Source organism: Pseudophryne corroboree, assembly GCF_028390025.1.
Source record: "Pseudophryne corroboree isolate aPseCor3 chromosome 3 unlocalized genomic scaffold, aPseCor3.hap2 SUPER_3_unloc_52, whole genome shotgun sequence".
In the NCBI taxonomy this organism is placed as follows: Eukaryota; Metazoa; Chordata; class Amphibia; order Anura; family Myobatrachidae; genus Pseudophryne; species Pseudophryne corroboree.
In genome coordinates, this window is record NW_026967544.1 from 932,638 (window position 1) to 951,797 (window position 19,160).

Here is a 19,160-nt window from a genome sequence, read left to right on the forward strand (position 1 = left end):
CTAGTACTATTAGTTATCGCTAACTGGCGCTGTTCAGCTTCTTCCTTTTCACATATACATATATATATATACATACATATATACACACACACAGCAGAAGGGAATATGGAAATGAGAGGAAGTCACATGATGTAATTCCAGCTTCCTGCCAGGCCACTGCCCCCACTCCACATATACACACTGATATAAAATGTCTGCCACTATTTAGTTACACAGAGACCCCCCCTGTAATGTTACCTCAATATTCACATGAGCTGTCACAATCACACATAGCCACAATCACAAGTACATACAGTCACTATTGGTGGTTCTGGGCTCCGGCCAGTGCAAGGGAAATCGCATAGTCACAATGGCAGCGTGTGTACCCACCTTTACACACCAGACAGGATATTTATACACAGCAACACTGATATTATGTGGACACAAAAGTAACAATACAAGTGACACATTAACAGGAAATTGTTTCTGTCACCATAGCGACAATTATCTGATAATAATATAATACACAGACACATAAAAAGACTCAACGGAAATCTTTTGTTTTTAAACAACTTTATTTCATATCTTTAACACACATATTTTTGTCTATATTTTAAACTTAAAAAATACTTTACTCTGCACAACAGCCTATGGGGGTCATTCAGACGCAACCGCAGCTTGCTGGTGTTGGAAAAATATGCATGCGCAGCTGCCACGCAGACACACACATTGCGGTCGCAACCCTGAGGGGTGAACGTGGGCGGGCCGGGACCATTTTCCGGAGGACTGCGTGATGTCACATCTGCGATCATCTCTGATTAACCCCCTATAAGCTTCCAGAGTGCACATCATATCTCATCTTTTCCAAGTTACTACAAATGATATGAGATCGGTAGCAGCACTACTTTCAGGATTATTACACAGAACACACATAAAGGCTGACACAGCAAATAACAGTAACACATACAAGGGATTAATTAGAAATAAGGAAGCATAATAATCATTAAGTCTAATTATCAACTGGTTCTGTGCAGGACCCATACACCTCGTTACTGTCTCCAGCAGCCCCTGGTACTGCACTGTGACCACCTGCCCAGTCTCCCCCCACTACTACCACCCACCCTGTCTCCCCCCACTACTGCCACCCACCCTGTCTCCCCCCACTACTGCCACTGTCCTGTCTCCTCCCACTACTGCCACCCACCCGCCTACCCCCACTGCCCTGTCTCCTTCCACTAATGTCACCTGCCCTGTCTACCCCCACTCCTGCCACCCGCCCTGTCTCCCCCCACTAGTGCCACCCACCCCGCCTACCCCCACTGCCCTGTCTCCCCCCACTACTGCTACCCATCTTGTTTAAACACCTATTCCCACCCATCCTGTCTCCCCCCCACTACTGCCATCCACGTGTCTCCCCCACCACTGCCACCTGCCCTGTCTCCCCCATTACTGCCACCTGCCCTATCTCCCCCCCACTACTGCCACCCGCCCTGTCTCCCCCACTACTGCCACCCGCCCTATCTCCCCCCCACTACTGCCACCCGCCCTGTCTCCCCCACTACTGCCACCGCCTTGTCTTCCCCACTACTACCACCACCCTGCCTTCCTCCACAAATGCCACTCGCCCTGTCTCCCCCCACTACTGCTACCCACACTGTCTTTCCCCACTACTGCCACCACCCTGTCTCCCCCCACTACTGCCACTGCCTTGTCTTCCCCACTACTGCCACCCACCATCTTCCCCCACACTACTGCCACCGCCCTGTCTACAACCACTACTGCCACCGCCCTGCCTCCCTCCACTAATGCCATTCGCCCTGCCTCCCCCACACTACTGCTACCCACCCTCTCCCCCCACTACTGCCACTGCCCTGTCTCCCCCACTACTGTCACCGCCCTGTCTCCTTCCACTACTGCCACTCACCCTGTCTCCCCCCACTACTGCCACCCACCCTGTCTCCGGCCATTACTGCCACCCACCCTGTCTCCTTCCACCGCGCTGTCTCCGCTCACTACTGCCACCCGCCCTGTCTCCCCCACTACTGTCACCGCCCTGTCTCCTTCCACTACTGCCTCCCACCCTGTCTCCTTCCACCGCCCTGCCTCCCTCCACTAATGCCACTCACCCCGTCCCCTCCCCACTACTTCCACCACCTTGTCTCCCCCTCTGACACCTTAACTCTGCTTGAGGACAAGATTCTCACACATACACTGCCTCCTGCAGTCCCCACTACTGCCACCCACCCTGTCTCTGGCCACTACTGCCTCCCACCCTGTCTCCTTCCACCGCCCTGTCTCCGCTCACTACTGCCACTCACCCCGTCCCCTCCCCACTACTTCCACCACCTTGTCTCCCCCTCTAACACCTTAACTCTGCTTGAGGACAAGATTCTCACACATACACTGCCTCCTGCAGTCCCCACTACTGCCAGCCACCCCGAGTACCCCCTCAGCTCTGCTTGGGGATAATATTACCCAGACAGTGCCACCGATACAGCAATAGTGCCACCCACCCTGTCTCCCCTCTGACATCTCAGCACTGCTTGGGGTTTCTTGGTATTGCTGGTAACAGTCCATCTGCAGATGGAAGCAAGTAGGACAGTAAGGAGGCAGAAGCTGCTTCTGGTACCTTGGACCCTGGTCATGTAGGGCTGGGAGAGTCAGTAAGATTATGTAATAGGGGCCTACAGTAAGTCAGTAAGGAGGCAGAAGCTGCTTCTGGTACATGGACCCTGGTCATGTAGGGCTGGGAGAGTCAGTAAGATTATGTAACAGTCACCATCTTACAGGCAGCCGGTGGAGGGAACAGAGAATGGGTGTTATGTGGCGTCTGGTTGGTAGTAAAGCTGAGTTGTAGCCCTGCCGTTTATTGGTGAGCTTCTATCATAAGGACCTGTTTAACCAGGACTGAGTCACAGCCAACTGGCATCACCCACACCTGGAGCTCAGCTAGACAACCATTTAGGATTGGTACTGGTTTCTCAGTACCTGGAGCAAAAGACAGGTCATCTGTATAGCAGTGGTAGATGAGGGCATGACACCTGATTATTTCACCCAGTGGTAGCATGTATATTGCAAAAAGCATAGGATATAGGATAAGAACTTTGAAGAACAATGCATGGCAATGATGAGTATACTCCAGAAGATTAAAATGGTTCCTCACCTGAGTGATGTCTAATGTGTGCAACAAGTGCCGATTTATTTCTCAGAGTATGGAAATGGCTTCTCACCTGTGTGACTTCTGTGATGTGTAACAAGTTGTGATTTCTGTGTAAAACATTTCCCGCACTGAGAGGAAGAAAATGGCTTCTCACCTGTGCAACTTCTCTCGTGGGGGAATTTACTAAGGTGGGAAATTTTTAGAACTAGTGATGTTGCCCATAGCAACCAATCAGATTATATCTATTATCTGCTAAAAGCAGCTAGAAAAATGGTAAGAAGAATATGATTGGTTGCCATAGGCAACATCACCAGTTCTAAAAATCTCCCACCTTAGTAAATTTACCCCATGGTTTCTAAGATCTGATTTGTGTGCAGAACATTTCCCACACTCAGAACATGGAAATATATTCCCACTTGTGTGAGTTCTGATGTCTAACAAGATATAATTTCCGTGTAAAACGTTTCCCACACACAGAGCAAGAAAATGGCTTCTCACCTGTGTGAATTCGCTGATGTGTAACAAGTGGGGATTTCTGGGAAAAACATTTCCCGCATTCAGAGCAAGAAAATGGCTTCTCACCTGTGTGACTTCTCTGATGTATAACAAGTTTTGATTTATTTAACCAATGTTTTCCACACTCAGAGCAAGAAAATGGCTTCTCCCCTGTGTGACTTCTGTGATGTGTAACAAGTGGTGATTTCTGGGAAAAACATTTCCCGCATTCAGAGCAAGAAAATGGCTTCTCACCTGTGTGACTTCCCTGATGTATAACAAGATGTGATTTCTGGGAAAAACATTTCCCACACTCAGAGCAAGAAAATGGCTTCTCACCTGTGTGACTTCGCTGATGTGTAACAAGTTGTGATTTCTGGGAAAAACATTTCCCGCATTCAGAGCAAGAAAATGGCTTCTCACCTGTGTGACTTCTGTGATGTGTAACAAGTTGTGATTTCCATCTAAAATATTTCCCACACTCAGAGCAAGAAAATAGCTTCTCACCTGTGTGACTTCTCTGATGTAAAACAAGATGTGATTTCCGTGCAAAACATTTCCCACACTCAGAACATGGAAACGGCTTCTCACCTGTGTGACTTCTCTGATGTAAAACAAGATGTGATTTCCGTGCAAAACATTTCCCACACTCAGAACATGTCAGTATCCTCTCACCAGTGTGACTTCTCTGATGTATAACAAGATGTGATTTGTATGTAAAACATTTCTCACACTCAGAACATGTAAATGGTCTCTCACCTGCCTTACCTGTGTGTGGGTTAATACGCTTTGTGTTCTGTGTAAAACATTTGGCATCTATAGAACAGGGAAACACTGTATCTACTGTCAGAGCTGTAACAGATGCACCAATATCAGAGTGATCAGGAGAACATTTCCCAGGATCAGAGGGATCAGCTGATAGAGCTGGATGTATAATTGGGGTAATGGGGTTAGCTCCTGGAGAATCCTGTCTACTGTCATTATCTTTTATGTCACAATCCGGGGATAACATTAGATGTCCTTCTGAGATATTCCTGCTTGTGTGACCATCTGCTGGAAATAAAATACATTATGGAAATGTGACATTTTCTGGAACAATATTAATCTTGTAAACAATAGGAGAAGACGACTCTCTGGGACACTTAATTGTAAATGTGTGTGTATAATAAAACATAACTTTTAATGAAGGCTTTATAATATTGTGTCTCAGACTATCATTGTGTCCACCCTCCTGAGAACACTCACAATAACAAATGTAATATTATAATAAGACTTAGATATCTCTCTCTCTTGTACTGGTAACTAACCATGAAGTATAAATGGAGATGTAGTCACTCGCCAAGTCCTATGTCAGCACCAATGTAAAACAATGGATGGGGAACATATCGTATGAATTGGAGATTCTAGATGAACAATAACATCAGTCATATGAGCTGATGGATCAGAGAAATGTCTCCTAATGTTACTCCTGGAAGCATTGGTAAGGTAGCATTCCTTTATGTGTGTGCTCATACGCTGGTAAGCCTGTACATGTGTTACTCACCCTTATATAAGGTATATTGCTACAGCAGAGTAGGTATGGAACAAGGTACCTTACATGCAATACACCATATAATACCCTGCAATCATCATCATCATCACCTGCTAGGTTATAATCCACTCTTACACCCCCATCATGTGTTTTACCTCTATATTCTCAATAGTAATAAGGATGATGTGTGTACGGTAAGTATGATTCAGAGAATTACATTTCAGAATCTATACAGCTGCCGCCATACTTCTGCTTCTCATACGTGTGCTACTGGCAGCAGTGAACATCTGAGTGAGAGTGCAGGGAAGACAGCAGAGTCTGATGAGAAAGAGATTGGATCTGCCTTTGCAGGGATGTACCACACCTGTCACCCCTGTTAGTATATAAAATAATAAATAAGAGGAGTGTGGTCCATCCAGACGTGCTTTCTGGAGCTCTCCTCACTAAGTGGCTATTTATCTACCCTACCTGAGAGCTCTCAGCCGCCGCTGGGACCAAGACCCAATCTATTAAGTCACCCCACTCCTACTGCCCTAAAGCCGCTGGCTACGCTTACTCCGGGCAGCGTTCACTGCCGCAGCCTAGCAATGCTGCTGAAGCCACAGGCTGTATTCTGGTCACCTGATTTGGAGGTGCTTTTGGCTGCAGGGGTGGGATGGTTACGGTTAAGCTGTGGGTAGGTGGGGGGTTAGAGTTAGGCATCCCCAGAGAGGGATAGGGTTAGGCTGCTAGGGTGGGGGGGCTAGGCTGTGGGGGAGGGAGGGTTAGGCTGCAGGGAGAAGGGTTAGCACCACTGGGGAGGGTTAGGGACAGGCTGTTGGGGAGGGAGGATTAGGCTGCAGGTAGGGGGTGTTAGGCTTCCCCAGGGGAGGGTTAGGCTGTGAGGGAGATAGGCTGCGGATAGGGGGGGTTAGGCACCCCCCGGGGAGGGATATGCTATGGGGGAGGGAGGGTTCGGTTGTGGGGGAGGGAGTTAGGGTTAGGCTTCAGGGAGAAGGGTTAGCACCGCTGGGTAGGGATAGGAACAGGCTGTGGGGGAGGAATGGTTAGGCAGCGTGTAGGGGGGGTTAGGCATCCCCCAGGGAGGGTTAGGCTGTGGGGGAGGGAGGGTTAGACCAGAGAGTGTGGGGAGGAGACTGGTGAGATCTCTGGGCTGGTAACACACAGTGACATGATGTGAGGCAGAGAGCTGCTGATGGCTCCTGATGTACAATATACCCTAGAGAGTGTGGGGAAGAGACTGGTCAGATCTCTGGGCTGGTAACACACAGTGACATGATGTGAGGGGGAGAGCAGGGGTATAATAGGGGCTGATGGCTCCTGATGTATGAGATACACCAGAGAGTGTGGGGAGGAGACTGGTCAGATCTCTGGGCTGGTAACACAGTGACATGATGTGAGGGGGAGAGCAGGAGTATAATAGGGGCTGATGGCTCCTGATGTATGAGATACACAGAGAGTGTGAGGAGTAGACTGGTCAGATCTCTGGGCTGGTAGCACACAGTGACATGATGTGAGGGGAGACAGGAGTATAATAGAAGCTGATGGCTCCTGATGTATGAGATACACCAGAGAGTGTGGGGAGGAGACTGGTCAGATCTCTGGGATGGTAACACACAGTGACATGATGTGAGGGGGAGAGCAGGAGTATAATAGGGGCTGATGGCTCCTGATGTATGAGATACACCAGAGAGTGTGGGGAGACTGGTCAGATCTCTGGGCTGGTAACACACAGTGACATGATGTGAGGGGAGAGCAGGATTATAATAGGGGCTGATGTCTCCTGATGTATGAGATACACCAGAGAGTGTGGGGAGACTGGTCAGATCTCTGGGCTGGTAACATACAGTGACATGATGTGAGTGGGAGGGGATCGGTATGATATCCCGCCAATCATAATACCGACGGACTATATACCGACACCCATTGACCGATGGTCGATATCCCGACAAGGTCTAAATACCGACACGGACTAAATACTGACATGTGAAATACCGACAAGGTCTAAATACCGACATGTAAAATGCCGACAGGTCGAAATACCGACACAAGTTTTTCATGAATTTTTTGTTTTTTTGTGTGTATGTCGACATAAATCAACATGGACACCATATAAAGTGTACCGCGTCCCCTCGCATGGCTCGCTGCGCTCGCCATGCTTCGGGCACGGTGCCTCGCTGCGCTCGGCACACTATTATATTCCCCCTCCAGGTCCACTGGGACGGTAAAGTATGAACAAGTCGGTTTTAATGAAAAAAATCATGAAAAACTTGTGTCGGTATTTCGACCTGTCGGCATTTTACATGTCGGTATTTAGACCTTGTCGGTATTTCACATGTCGGTATTTAGTCCGTGTCTGTATTTAGACCTTGTCGGGATATCGACCATCGGTCAATGGGTGTCGGTATATAGTCCGTCGGTATTATGATTGGAGGTAAAGTGACTGCATCCCAGTGGGAGAGCAGGAGTATAATAGGGGCTGATGGCTCCTGATGTATGAGATACACCAGAGAGTGTGGAGAGGAGACTGGTCAGATCTCTGGGCTGGTAACACACAGTGACATGATGTGGGGGGAGAGCAGGAGTATAATAGGGGCTGATTGCTCCTGACTCCACACTGGGAAAATACATATTCCTCATTAGTTTGTACTGACAGAGGAGGGTGTAGGATAAGAGATTGCTGTAGTGACTGAGGAAGGAGAATATGTGACTCTTTTCTATAATAAGTGTTTATTACTCACCTGTGCTGATATCTGTAGGGATCTCCTCCTCCTTACACTGCTGATCACCCCTCACATACGTCTCTTCTTCTCCCTCTGTATCTTCCGCCTTTATATCAGTCACATACGTCTCTTCTTCTCCCTCTGTATATTCTGTCTCTATATCAGTCACATACGTCTCCTCTTCTCCCTCTGTATCTTCTGCCTTTATATCAGTCACGTATGTCTCTTCTTCTCCCTCTGTATCTTCTGCCTTTATATCAGTCACATATGTCTCTTCTTCTCCCTCTATATCTTCTGCCTTTATATCAGTCACATACGTCTCTTCTTCTCCCTCTGTATCTTCTGCCTTTATATCAGTCACATACGTCTCTTCTTCTCCATCTATATCTTCTGCCTTTATATCAGTCACATACGTCTCTTCTTTTCCCTCTATATCTTCTGCCTTTATATCAGTCACATACGTCTCTTCTTCTCCCTCTATATCTTCTGCCTTTATATCAGTCACATATGTCTCTTCTTCTCCATCTATGTCTTTTGCCTTTATATCAGTCACATACGTCTCTTCTTCTTCCTCTGTATCTTCTGCCTTTATATCAGTCACATACGTCTCTTCTTCTCCATCTATGTCTTTTGCCTTTATATCAGTCACATACGTCTCTTCTTCTCCCTCTGTATCTTTGATTTTAATATTATTTAATTGGGCTTCACCCTATGTAAACAAGACAAATATAATGACACACAGCTTCTCTACAGATCATATAGTGACAGTCACTGATCCCACCTACCTGATCCTCCTGTGGGGTCCTGTGACTCTCCTCTGTACAATCCTGGGAATACAGAGGACGGGGACATCTCTCTGGGATATCTCTGTTACTGGGTCCTTCTGTAGGAGACACACAGTGACTGAGTACAGTGTATATATGCGATTATCAGATGATGTGTGTATATAGGGGGCCCTCATACCTGCTCTCCCCTGTACAATACATGACAGTCTCCTCTTATCCAGAGATGTGAGGGGCCGGTGATTCTCCATCATCACGTCCTTGTACAGACCCATGTGTTCCTCTATATACTCCCCCTCCTGCATGGAGACATAGACAGTGACATCATGACACCTTATAGGAACCTGACACAGAGTGATACAGTCATCACCCAGACACATCCCCTGGTGTTACTGTATAATGTACCATTCCCAGGAGTCACCTCTCCAGTCATCACCGAGACACATCCCCTGGTGTTACTGAAAAAATAAGAATTTACTCACCGGTATTTCTATTTCTCGTAGTCCGTAGTGGATGCTGGGGACTCCGTAAGGACCATGGGGATAGACGGGCTCCGCAGGAGACTGGGCACTCTAAGAAAGATTTAGGACTACCTGGTGTGCACTGGCTCCTCCCACTATGACCCTCCTCCAAGCCTCAGTTAGGACACTGTGCCCGGAAGAGCAGACACAATAAGGAAGGATTTTGAATCCCGGGTAAGACTCATACCAGCCACACCATCACACCATATAACTCGTGATAGGAACCCCGGTTAACAGTATGATAACAATTGAGCCTCTGAATAGATGGCTCGCAATAACAACCCGATTTTTGTAACAATAACTATTTACAAGTATTGCAGACAATCCGCACTTGGGATGGGCGCCCAGCATCCACTACGGACTACGAGAAATAGAATTACCGGTGAGTAAATTTTTATTTTCTCTGACGTCCTAGTGGATGCTGGGGACTCCGTCAGGACCATGGGGATTATACCAAAGCTCCCAAACGGGCGGGAGAGTGCGGATGACTCTGCAGCACCGAATGAGAGAACTCCAGGTCCTCCTCAGCCAGGGTATCAAATTTATAGAATTTTGCAAACGTGTTTGCCCCTGACCAAGTAGCAGCTCGGCAAAGTTGTAAAGCCGAGACCCCTCGGGCAGCCGCCCAAGATGAGCCCACCTTCCTTGTGGAATGGGCTTTTACAGATTTAGGCTGCGGTAATCCCACCGCAGAATGCGCCAGCTGAATAGTGCTACAAATCCAGCGCACGATAGTCTGCTTAGAAGCAGGTGCACCTAACTTGTTGGGTGCATATAGAATAAACAGCGAGTCAGTTTTTCTGACTCCAGCTCTCCTGGAAACATACATTTTCAGGGCCCTGACTACGTCCAGCAACTTGGAATCCTCCAAGTCCCTAGTAGCCGCAGGCACCACAATAGGTTGGTTCAAGTGAAAAGCTGATACCACCTTCGGGAGAAACTGAGGACGAGTCCTCAACTCCGCCCTATCCATGTGGAAAATCAGATAGGGGCTTTTACAGGACAAAGCCGCCAATTCTGACACACGTCTGGCCGAAGCCAGAGCCAACAACATAACCACTTTCCACGTGAGATATTTTAAATCCACAGTCTTAAGTGGCTCAAACCAATGTGATTTTAGAAACTCCAAAACCACATTGAGATCCCAAGGTGCCACAAAAGGAGGCTGAATATGCAGAACTCCCTTGACAAAGGTCTGAACTTCAGGCAGTGAAGCCAGTTCTTTCTGGAAGAAAATCGACAGGGCCGAGATCTGGACTTTAATGGACCCCAATTTGAGGCCCAAAGTCACACCTGCTTGCAGGAAATGTAGGAATCGACCCAGTTGAAATTCCTCCGTAGGGGTCTTCTTGGCCTCACACCAAGCAACATATTTCCGCCAAATGCGGTGATAATGTTTTGCAGTGACATCCTTCCTGGCCTTGATCAGGGTAGGGATGACTTCCTCCGGAATGCCTTTTTTCTTTAGGATCCGGCGTTCAACCGCCATGCCGTCAAGCGCAGCCGCGGTAAGTCTTGGAACAGACAGGGTCCCTGCTGCAGCAGGTCTTGTCTAAGCGGCAGAGGCCAAGGGTCCTCTGCAAGCATCTCTTGAAGTTACGGGTACCAAGCTCTTCTTGGCCAATCCGGAGCCACGAGAATAGTTCTCACTCCTCGCCTTCTTATTATTCTCAGTACCTTGGGTATGAGAGGCAGAGGAGGAAACACATAAACCGACTGGTATACCCACGGTGTCACTAGAGCGTCCACAGCGATCGCCTGAGGGTCCCTTGACCTGGTGCAATACCGTTTTAGCTTTTTGTTGAGGCGGGACGCCATCATGTCCACCTGTGGTTTTTCCCAACGGTTTACCAGCATTCGGAAAACTTCTGGATGAAGTCCCCATTCTCCCGGGTGGAGGTCGTGCCTGCTGAGGAAGTCTGCTTCCCAGTTGTCCACTCCCGGAATGAATACTGCTGTCAGTGCTAACACATGATTCTCTGCCCATCGGAGAATCCTTGTAGCTTCTGCCATTGCCCTCCTGCTTCTTGTGCCGCCCTGTCTGTTTACATGGGCGACCACCGTGATGTTGTCTGACTGGATCAGCACCGGCCGGTTCTGAAGCAGGGGACTTGCTTGGCTTAGGGCATTGTAAATGGCCCTTAGCTCCAGAATATTTCTGTGAAACGAAATCTCCTGATTTGACCACAGTCCTTGGAAATTTCTTCCCTGTGTGACTGCCCCCCAGCCCCGAAGGCTGGCATCCGTGGTCACCAGGACCCAGTCCTGTATTCCGAATATGTGGCCCTCTAGTAGATGAGCCCTCTGCAGCCACCACAGCAGCGACACCCTTGTTCTTGCCGACAGGGTTATCAGCTGTTGCATCTGGAGATGGGACCCGGACCATTTGTCCAACAGGTCCCACTGGAACGTCCTTGCGTGGAACCTTCCGACTGGAATTGCCTCGTACGAAGCTACCATTTTTCCCAGGACTCGTGTGCATTGATGTACCGACACCTGACCCGGTTTTAGGATGTCTCTGACTAGAGATGACAACTCCTCGGCTTTTTTCACTGGAAGAAACACTCTTTTCTGGTCTGTGCCCAGAATCATTCCCAGGAACAGAAGACGTGTCGTCGGGACCAGCTGTGACTTTGGAATTTTGAGAATCCAGCCGTGCTGTTGTAGTACTTCCCGAGAAAGTGCTACCCCCACTACCAACTGTTTCCTGGACCTCGCCTTTATCAGGAGATCGTCCAACTACGGGATAATTGAAACTCCTTTCTTGCGAAGGAGAATCATCATTTCGGCCATTACCTTGGTAAAGACCCTCGGTGCCGTGGACAACCCAAACGGCAGCGTCTGGAACTGATAGTGACGTTCCTGTACCACAAATCTGAGGTACTCCTGGTGAGGAGCGTAAATGGGGACATGCAGGTACGCATCCTTGATGTCCAGGGAGACCATGTAATCCCCCTCGTCCAGGGTCGCAATAACCGCCCTGAGCGATTCCCTCTTAAACTTGAACCTTTTGATATAAGTGTTCAAGGATTTTAAATTTAAGATGGGTCTCACCGAACCGTCCGGTTTCGGTACCACAAACATTGTGGAATAGTAACCCTTTCCTTGCTGAAGGAGGGGTACCGTGACAATCACTTGTTGTGAATACAGTTTTTGAATAGCCACCAACACTGCCTCCCTGGCAGAGGGAGTTGCCGGTAAGGCAGATTTTAGGAAACGGCGGGGGGGGAGACGTCTCGAATTCCAGCCTGTACCCCTAAAGTACTACCTGAAGGACCCAGGGATCCACCTGTGAGAGAGCCCACTGCGCTGAAATTTCTGAGACGGGCCCCCACCGTACCCGGGTCCGCCTGAGCAGCCCCAGCGTCATGCTGTGGACTTACCGGACGCAGGGGAGGACTTCTGCTCTTGGTAACTAGCTGTGTGTTGCAGCTTTTTTCCTCTACCTCTGCCTCTCGGCAGAAAGGATGAGCCTCTAGCCCTCTTGCTTTTTTGGGGCCGAAAGGACTGTACCTGATAATACGGTGCTTTCTTTTGCTGTGGGGCAGCCTGTGGCAAAAAGGTCGATTTCCCAGCCGTCGCTGTGGACACGAGGTCCGAAAGACCATCCCCAAACAGTTCCACCCCCTTATAGGGTAAAACCTCCATGTGCCGCTTTGATTCGGCATCGCCATACCATTGCCGAGTCCATAACCCCCTTCTGGCGGCAATGGACATAGCGCTTATTCTTGATGCCAGCCGGCAAATATCCCTCTGTGCATCACGCATGTATAAGACTGCATCTTTTATATGCTCAATCGTCAGCAAAATATTGTCCCTATCCATGGTATCGATATTATCCGACAGGGAATCTGACCACGCAGCAGCAGTACTGCACATCCAAGCTGATGCAATCGCTGGTCGCAATATAATGCCCGTGTGTGTGTAAATAGCTTTTAGGGTAGCTTCCTGCTTTCTATCAGCAGGTTCCTTCAGGGTGGCCGTATCCGGAGACGGTAGTGCCACCTTCTTTGATAAGCGTGTCAGCGCTTTATCTACCCTAGGGGGTGTTTCCCAACGTGACCTATCCTCTAGCGGGAAAGGGTACGCTGCCAATAACCGTTTTGAAATTATCAATTTCTTATCGGGGGAAGTCCACGCTTCCACACACACCTCATTTAATTCCTCAGATGCAGGAAAAACTACTGGTAGTTTTTTTCTCACCAAACATAATACCCTTTTTTGTGGTACCTGGGGTATTATCAGAAATGTGTAAAACATTTTTCATTGCCTCAATCATGTAACGGGTGGACCTATTGGAGGGTACACTAGTCTCATCATCGTCGACACTGGAGTCGGTATCCGTGTCGACGTCTGTATCTGTCACCTGAGGTAGCGGGCATTTTAAAGCCCCTGATGACATTTGAGACGCTGGAACAGGCACAAGCTGTGTAGCCGGCTGTCCTATGTCGTCAAACCTTTTGTGCAAGGAGTTGACACTTTCACGCAATTCCTTCCATAAGTCCAACCACACAGGTGTCGATCCCTCAGGGGGTGACATCACATTCACAGGCATTTGCTCCGCCTCCACATCATTTTCCTCTTCATACATGTCGACACAGCAGTACCGACACCCAGCAGACACACAGTAAATGCTCTTACAGAGGACAGAACCCCACAAAGCCCTTTGGGGAGACAGAGGGAGAGTACGCCAGCACACACCAGAGCGCTATATATCACAGGGATATCACCTATAGAAACGTGTTTTCCCCTTATAGCTGCATAAATATAGTTATACTGCGCCTAATTAGTGCCCCCCCCTCTCTTTTTTACCCTTTTCTGTAGTGCAGGACTGCAGGGGAGAGCCAGGGAGCGATCCTTCCAGCGGAGCTGTGAGGGAAAAATGGCTCCAGTGTGCTGAGGGAGATAGCCCCGCCCCTTTTTCGGCGGGCTTTCTCCCGCTATTTTAAAAGTTCTGGCAGGGGTTAAAAAGCACCTATATAGCCTCTGGGGCTATATATGGTGCCAGTTTGCCAGCCAAGGTGTCAGTATTGCTGCTCAGGGTGCCCCCCCCCCAGCGCCCTGCACCCATCAGTGACCGCAGTGTGTGGTGTGCATGAGGAGCAATGGCGCACAGCTGCAGTGCTGTGCGCTACCTTGGAAAAGACAGAAGTCTTCAGCCGCCGATTTTCCGGACCACCTTCTTGCTTCTGGCTCTGTAAGGGGGACGGCGGCGCGGCTCCGGGAACGGACGACGAAGTCGGGTCCTGTGTTCGATCCCTCTGGAGCTAATGGTGTCCAGTAGCCTAAGAAGCCCAAGCTACCACCACTTAGGTAGGTTCGCTTCTTCTCCCCTTAGTCCCTCGATGCAGTGAGCCTGTTGCCAGCAGGTCTCACTGAAAATAAAAAACCTAACAAACACTTTCTTCCTAGGAGCTCAGGAGAGCCCCTAGTGTGCATCCAGCTCGGCCGGGCACAGAAATCTAACTGAGGCTTGGAGGAGGGTCATAGGGGGAGGTGCCAGTGCACACCAGGTAGTCCTAAATCTTTCTTAGAGTGCCCAGTCTCCTGCGGAGCCCGTCTATCCCCATGGTCCTTACGGAGTCCCCAGCATCCACTAGGACGTCAGAGAAATGCCCCATTCCCAGCAGTCATCACCCAGACACATCCCCTGGTGTTACTGTATAATGTCCCATTCCCAGCAGTCACCTCTCCAGTCATCACCCAGACACATCCCCTGGTGTTACTGTATAATGTCCCATTCCCAGCAGTCACCTCTCCAGTCATCACCCAGACAAGTCCCCTGGTGTTACTGTATAATGTCCCATTCCCATCAGTCATGTTTCCAGTCATCACCCAGACACATCCCCTGGTGTTACTGTATAATGTCCCATTCCCATCAGTAATGTCTCCAGTCATCGCCCAGACACATCCCCTGGTGTTACTATATAATGTCCCATTCCCAGCAGTCACCTCTCCAGTCATCACCCAGACACATCCCCTGGTGTTACTGGATAATGCCCCATTCCCAGAAGTCACCTCTCCAGTCAGCAGCTGAATGATCTTGTTGGTGAGTTCCAGGATCTTTTGGTCATTGGGTCTCTCATGTATTAGTGAGTCAGGTGGAGGCACTGGGATGGGGCTCTGGGTTCTACTCAGCCCTTCTGACACACAGGGATGGCTGTTGAGTATCTCACACTCATTGGATGTCTTCTTCACTACTGTGTAATCCTGAGTAATGGAGGAGACATCACATATCAATATATACACTCCCAGACCCCCCCCTCGCCTCCTCAGGCATGTCCCTGTATTATTACTATAGATATAAGTGACTTCACAGTGATGCTTCTAAATCATCTCACCTCCCCAGTCATGTCCCTGTATTATTTCTATAGATATGAGTGACGTCACTATGAAGCTCCAAAATCCCTTCACCTCCCCAGTCATGTCCCTGTATTAGGACTATAGATATTAGTGACGTCACTGTAATGCTCTCGGATCCCCTCACCTTCTCAGTCATGTCCCTGTATTACTACTATAGATAAAAGCAATGTCACTGTATAGCTCCCAGATCCGCTAACCTCCCCAGTCATGGCCCTGTATAATTACTATAGATATGTGATGTCACATTGACGCTCCCAGATCCCCTCACCTCCCCAGTCATGTCCCTGTATTATTACTATTGATATATGTGATGTCACTGTGACACTCACAGATTCCCTCACCACCCCAGTCATATCCCTGTATTATTACTATAGATAAAAGTGACATTACTGTGACGCTCCCAGATCACCTCACCCCACCAAGTCACATCTCTGTATTATTGCTACAGATATAAGTGAGGTCATTGTGACGCTCCCAGATCCCCTCACCTCCCCAGTCATGTCACTGTATTATTACTAGATATGTGACTTCACAGTGACGCTTCCAGATCCCCTCACCTCCCCAGTCATGTCCCTGTATTACTATAGATATGTTACGTCACTGTGACGCTCTTAGTTCCCTCACCTCCCCAGTCACATCTCTGTATTATTACTATAGATATAAGTGAAATCACTGTGAAACTCCCAGATTCCCTCACCTCCCCAGTCATCTCCCTGTATTATTACTATAGATATAAGTGATGTCACTGTGCCACACCCAGATCACCTTACCGCCCCAGTCATGTCCCTGTATTATTACTAAAGATATGTGACTTCACAGTGACGCTCCCAGATCCCCTCACCTCCCCAGTCATGTTCTCGTATTATTACAATAGATATAATTGATGTCACAGTGACAATCCCAGATCCCCTCAACTCCCCAGTCATGTCCCTGTATTATTACTATAGATGTGAGTCACAGTGAGATCCCCCTCACCTCCACAGTCATGTCCCTGTATTATTACTATAGATATAAGTGATGTCACAGTGACTCTCCCAGATCCCCTCACCTCCCCAGTCATGTCCCTGTATTACTAAAAATAAGTGATGTTAGTTATGCTACTATACTCCCTCACCTCCCCATTAATGTCCCTGTATTATTACTATAGATATAAGTGACTTCAGTGACGCTTCTAAATCATCTCACCTCCCCAGTCATGTCCCTTTATTATTTCTATAGATATGAGTGACGTCACTATGAAGCTCCAAAATCCCTTCACCTCCCCAGTCATGTCCCTGTATTATGACTATGGATATTAGTGACGTCACTGTAATGCTCTCGGATCCCCTCACCTTCTCAGTCATGTCCCTGTATTACTAATATAGATAAAAGTCATGTCACTGTATAGCTCCCAGATCCGCTATCCTCCCCAGTCATGGCCCTGTATTATTGCTATTGATATAAGTGATGTCACTGTGACACTCACAGATTCCCTCACCTCCCCAGTCATATTCCTGTATTATAACTATAGATAAAAATAAGAATTTACTTACCGATAATTCTATTTCTCATAGTCCGTAGTGGATGCTGGGGACTCCGTCAGGACCATGGGGAATAGCGGCTCCGCAGGAGACAGGGCACAAAAGCAAGCTTTTAGGATCACATGGTGTGTACTGGCTCCTCCCCCTATGACCCTCCTCCAAGCCTCAGTTAGGTACTGTGCCCGGACGAGCGTACACAATAAGGAAGGATCTTGAATCCCGGGTAAGACTCATACCAGCCACACCAATCACACCGTACAACTTGTGATCTGAACCCAGTTAACAGTATGATAACAAAGAAGTAGCCTCTTAAAAAAGATGGCTCACAACAATAATAACCCGATTTTTGTAACAATAACTATGTACAAGTAATGCAGACAATCCGCACTTGGGATGGGCGCCCAGCATCCACTACGGACTACGAGAAATAGAATTATCGGTAAGTAAATTCTTATTTTCTCTAACGTCCTAGTGGATGCTGGGGACTCCGTCAGGACCATGGGGATTATACCAAAGCTCCCAAACGGGCGGGAGAGTGCGGATGACTCTGCAGCACCGAAAGAGAGAACTCCAAGTCCTCTTTAGCCAGAGTATCAAATTTGTAAAATTTTACAAACGTGTTCTCCCCTGACCACGTAGCTGCTCGGCAAAGTTGTAATGCCGAGACCCCTCGGGCAGCCGCCCAAGATGAGCCCACCTTCCTTGTGGAGTGGGCTTTTACAGTTTTAGGCTGTGGCAGGCCTGCCACAGAATGTGCAAGTTGAATTGTGCTACAGATCCAACGAGCAATCGTCTGCTTAGACGCAGGAGCACTCATCTTGTTGGGTGCATACAAGATAAACAACGAGTCAGATTTTCTGACTCCAGCTGTCCTTGAAATATATATTTTCAATGCTCTGACAACTTCCAGTAACTTGGAGTCCTCCAAGTCGCTAGTAGCCGCAGGCACCACAATAGGCTGGTTCAAGTGAAAAGCCGAAACCACCTTAGGGAGAAAATGAGGACGTGTCCGCAGTTCTGCCCTGTCCGAATGGAAAATCAGATATGGGCTTTTGTACGATAAAGCCGCCAATTCTGAAACTCTCCTGGCTGAAGCCAGGGCCAATAGCATGGTTACTTTCCATGTAAGATACTTCAAATCTACCGATTTGAGAGGCTCAAACCAATGGGATTTGAGAAAATCCAAAACTACGTTTAGATCCCACGGTGCCACTGGAGGCACAATTGGGGGTTGTATATGTAGTACACCCTTGACAAAAGTTTGTACTTCAGGCACTGAAGCCAATTCTTTCTGGAAGAAGATTGATAAGGCCGAAATTTGAACTTTAATAGACCCCAATTTGAGGCCCATAGACAATCCTGCCTGCAGGAAATGTAGGAATCGACCCAATTGAAATTCTTCCGTTGGGGCCTTCTTGGCCTCACACCACGCAACATATTTTCTCCAAATGCGGTGATAATGTTGTGCGGTCACTTCCTTCCTAGCTTTAATCAAGGTAGGAATAACTTCCTCTGGAATGCCCTTTTCTTTTAGAATCCGGCGTTCAACCGCCATGCCGTCAAACGCAGTCGCGGTAAGTCTTGGAACATACAAGGTCCCTGCTGAAGCAGATCCCTTCTTAGAGGTAGAGGCCACGGATCTTCCGTGAGCATCTCTTGAAGTTCCGGATACCAAGTTCTTCTTGGCCAATCCGGAGCCACTAGTATTGTTCTTACTCCCCTTTTCCGTATAATTCTCAGTACCTTTGGTATGAGAGGCAGAGGAGGAAACACATACACTGACTGGTACACCCACGGTGTTACCAGAGCGTCCACAGCTATTGCCTGAGGGTCTCTTGACCTGGCGCAATATCTGTCCAGTTTTTTGTTGAGGCGAGACGCCATCATGTCCACCTTTGGTTTTTCCCAATGGTTCACAATCATGTGGAAAACTTCCGGATGAAGTCCCCACTCTCCCGGGTGAAGGTCGTGTCTGCTGAGGAAGTCTGCTTCCCAGTTGTCCACTCCCGGGATGAACACTGCTGACAGTGCTATGACATGATTTTCCGCCCAGCGAAGAATCCTTGCAGCTTCTGTCATTGCTCTT

The 19,160-nt window shown here is 48.4% G+C and overlaps 1 protein-coding gene across 1 annotated transcript in view; it reads right to left on the bottom strand.

Annotated features, from left to right (window-relative positions):
- The window catches only part of LOC134984415 (zinc finger protein 585A-like), a gene marked incomplete at its 5' end in the record, with an annotated part of 114,441 nt that extends 99,040 nt beyond the window's left edge, over positions 1-15,401 (bottom strand). Inside the window, 6 exons of the mRNA XM_063950000.1 lie at positions 3,203-3,301; positions 3,556-4,684; positions 7,907-8,597; positions 8,674-8,771; positions 8,852-8,969; positions 15,210-15,401. Of these exons, the coding sequence (XP_063806070.1) occupies positions 3,203-3,301; positions 3,556-4,684; positions 7,907-8,597; positions 8,674-8,771; positions 8,852-8,969; positions 15,210-15,401 (2,327 nt within the window). The remainder of the gene's footprint in view (positions 1-3,202; positions 3,302-3,555; positions 4,685-7,906; positions 8,598-8,673; positions 8,772-8,851; positions 8,970-15,209) is intronic.
- Positions 15,402-19,160: the final 3,759 nt, after the last annotated feature.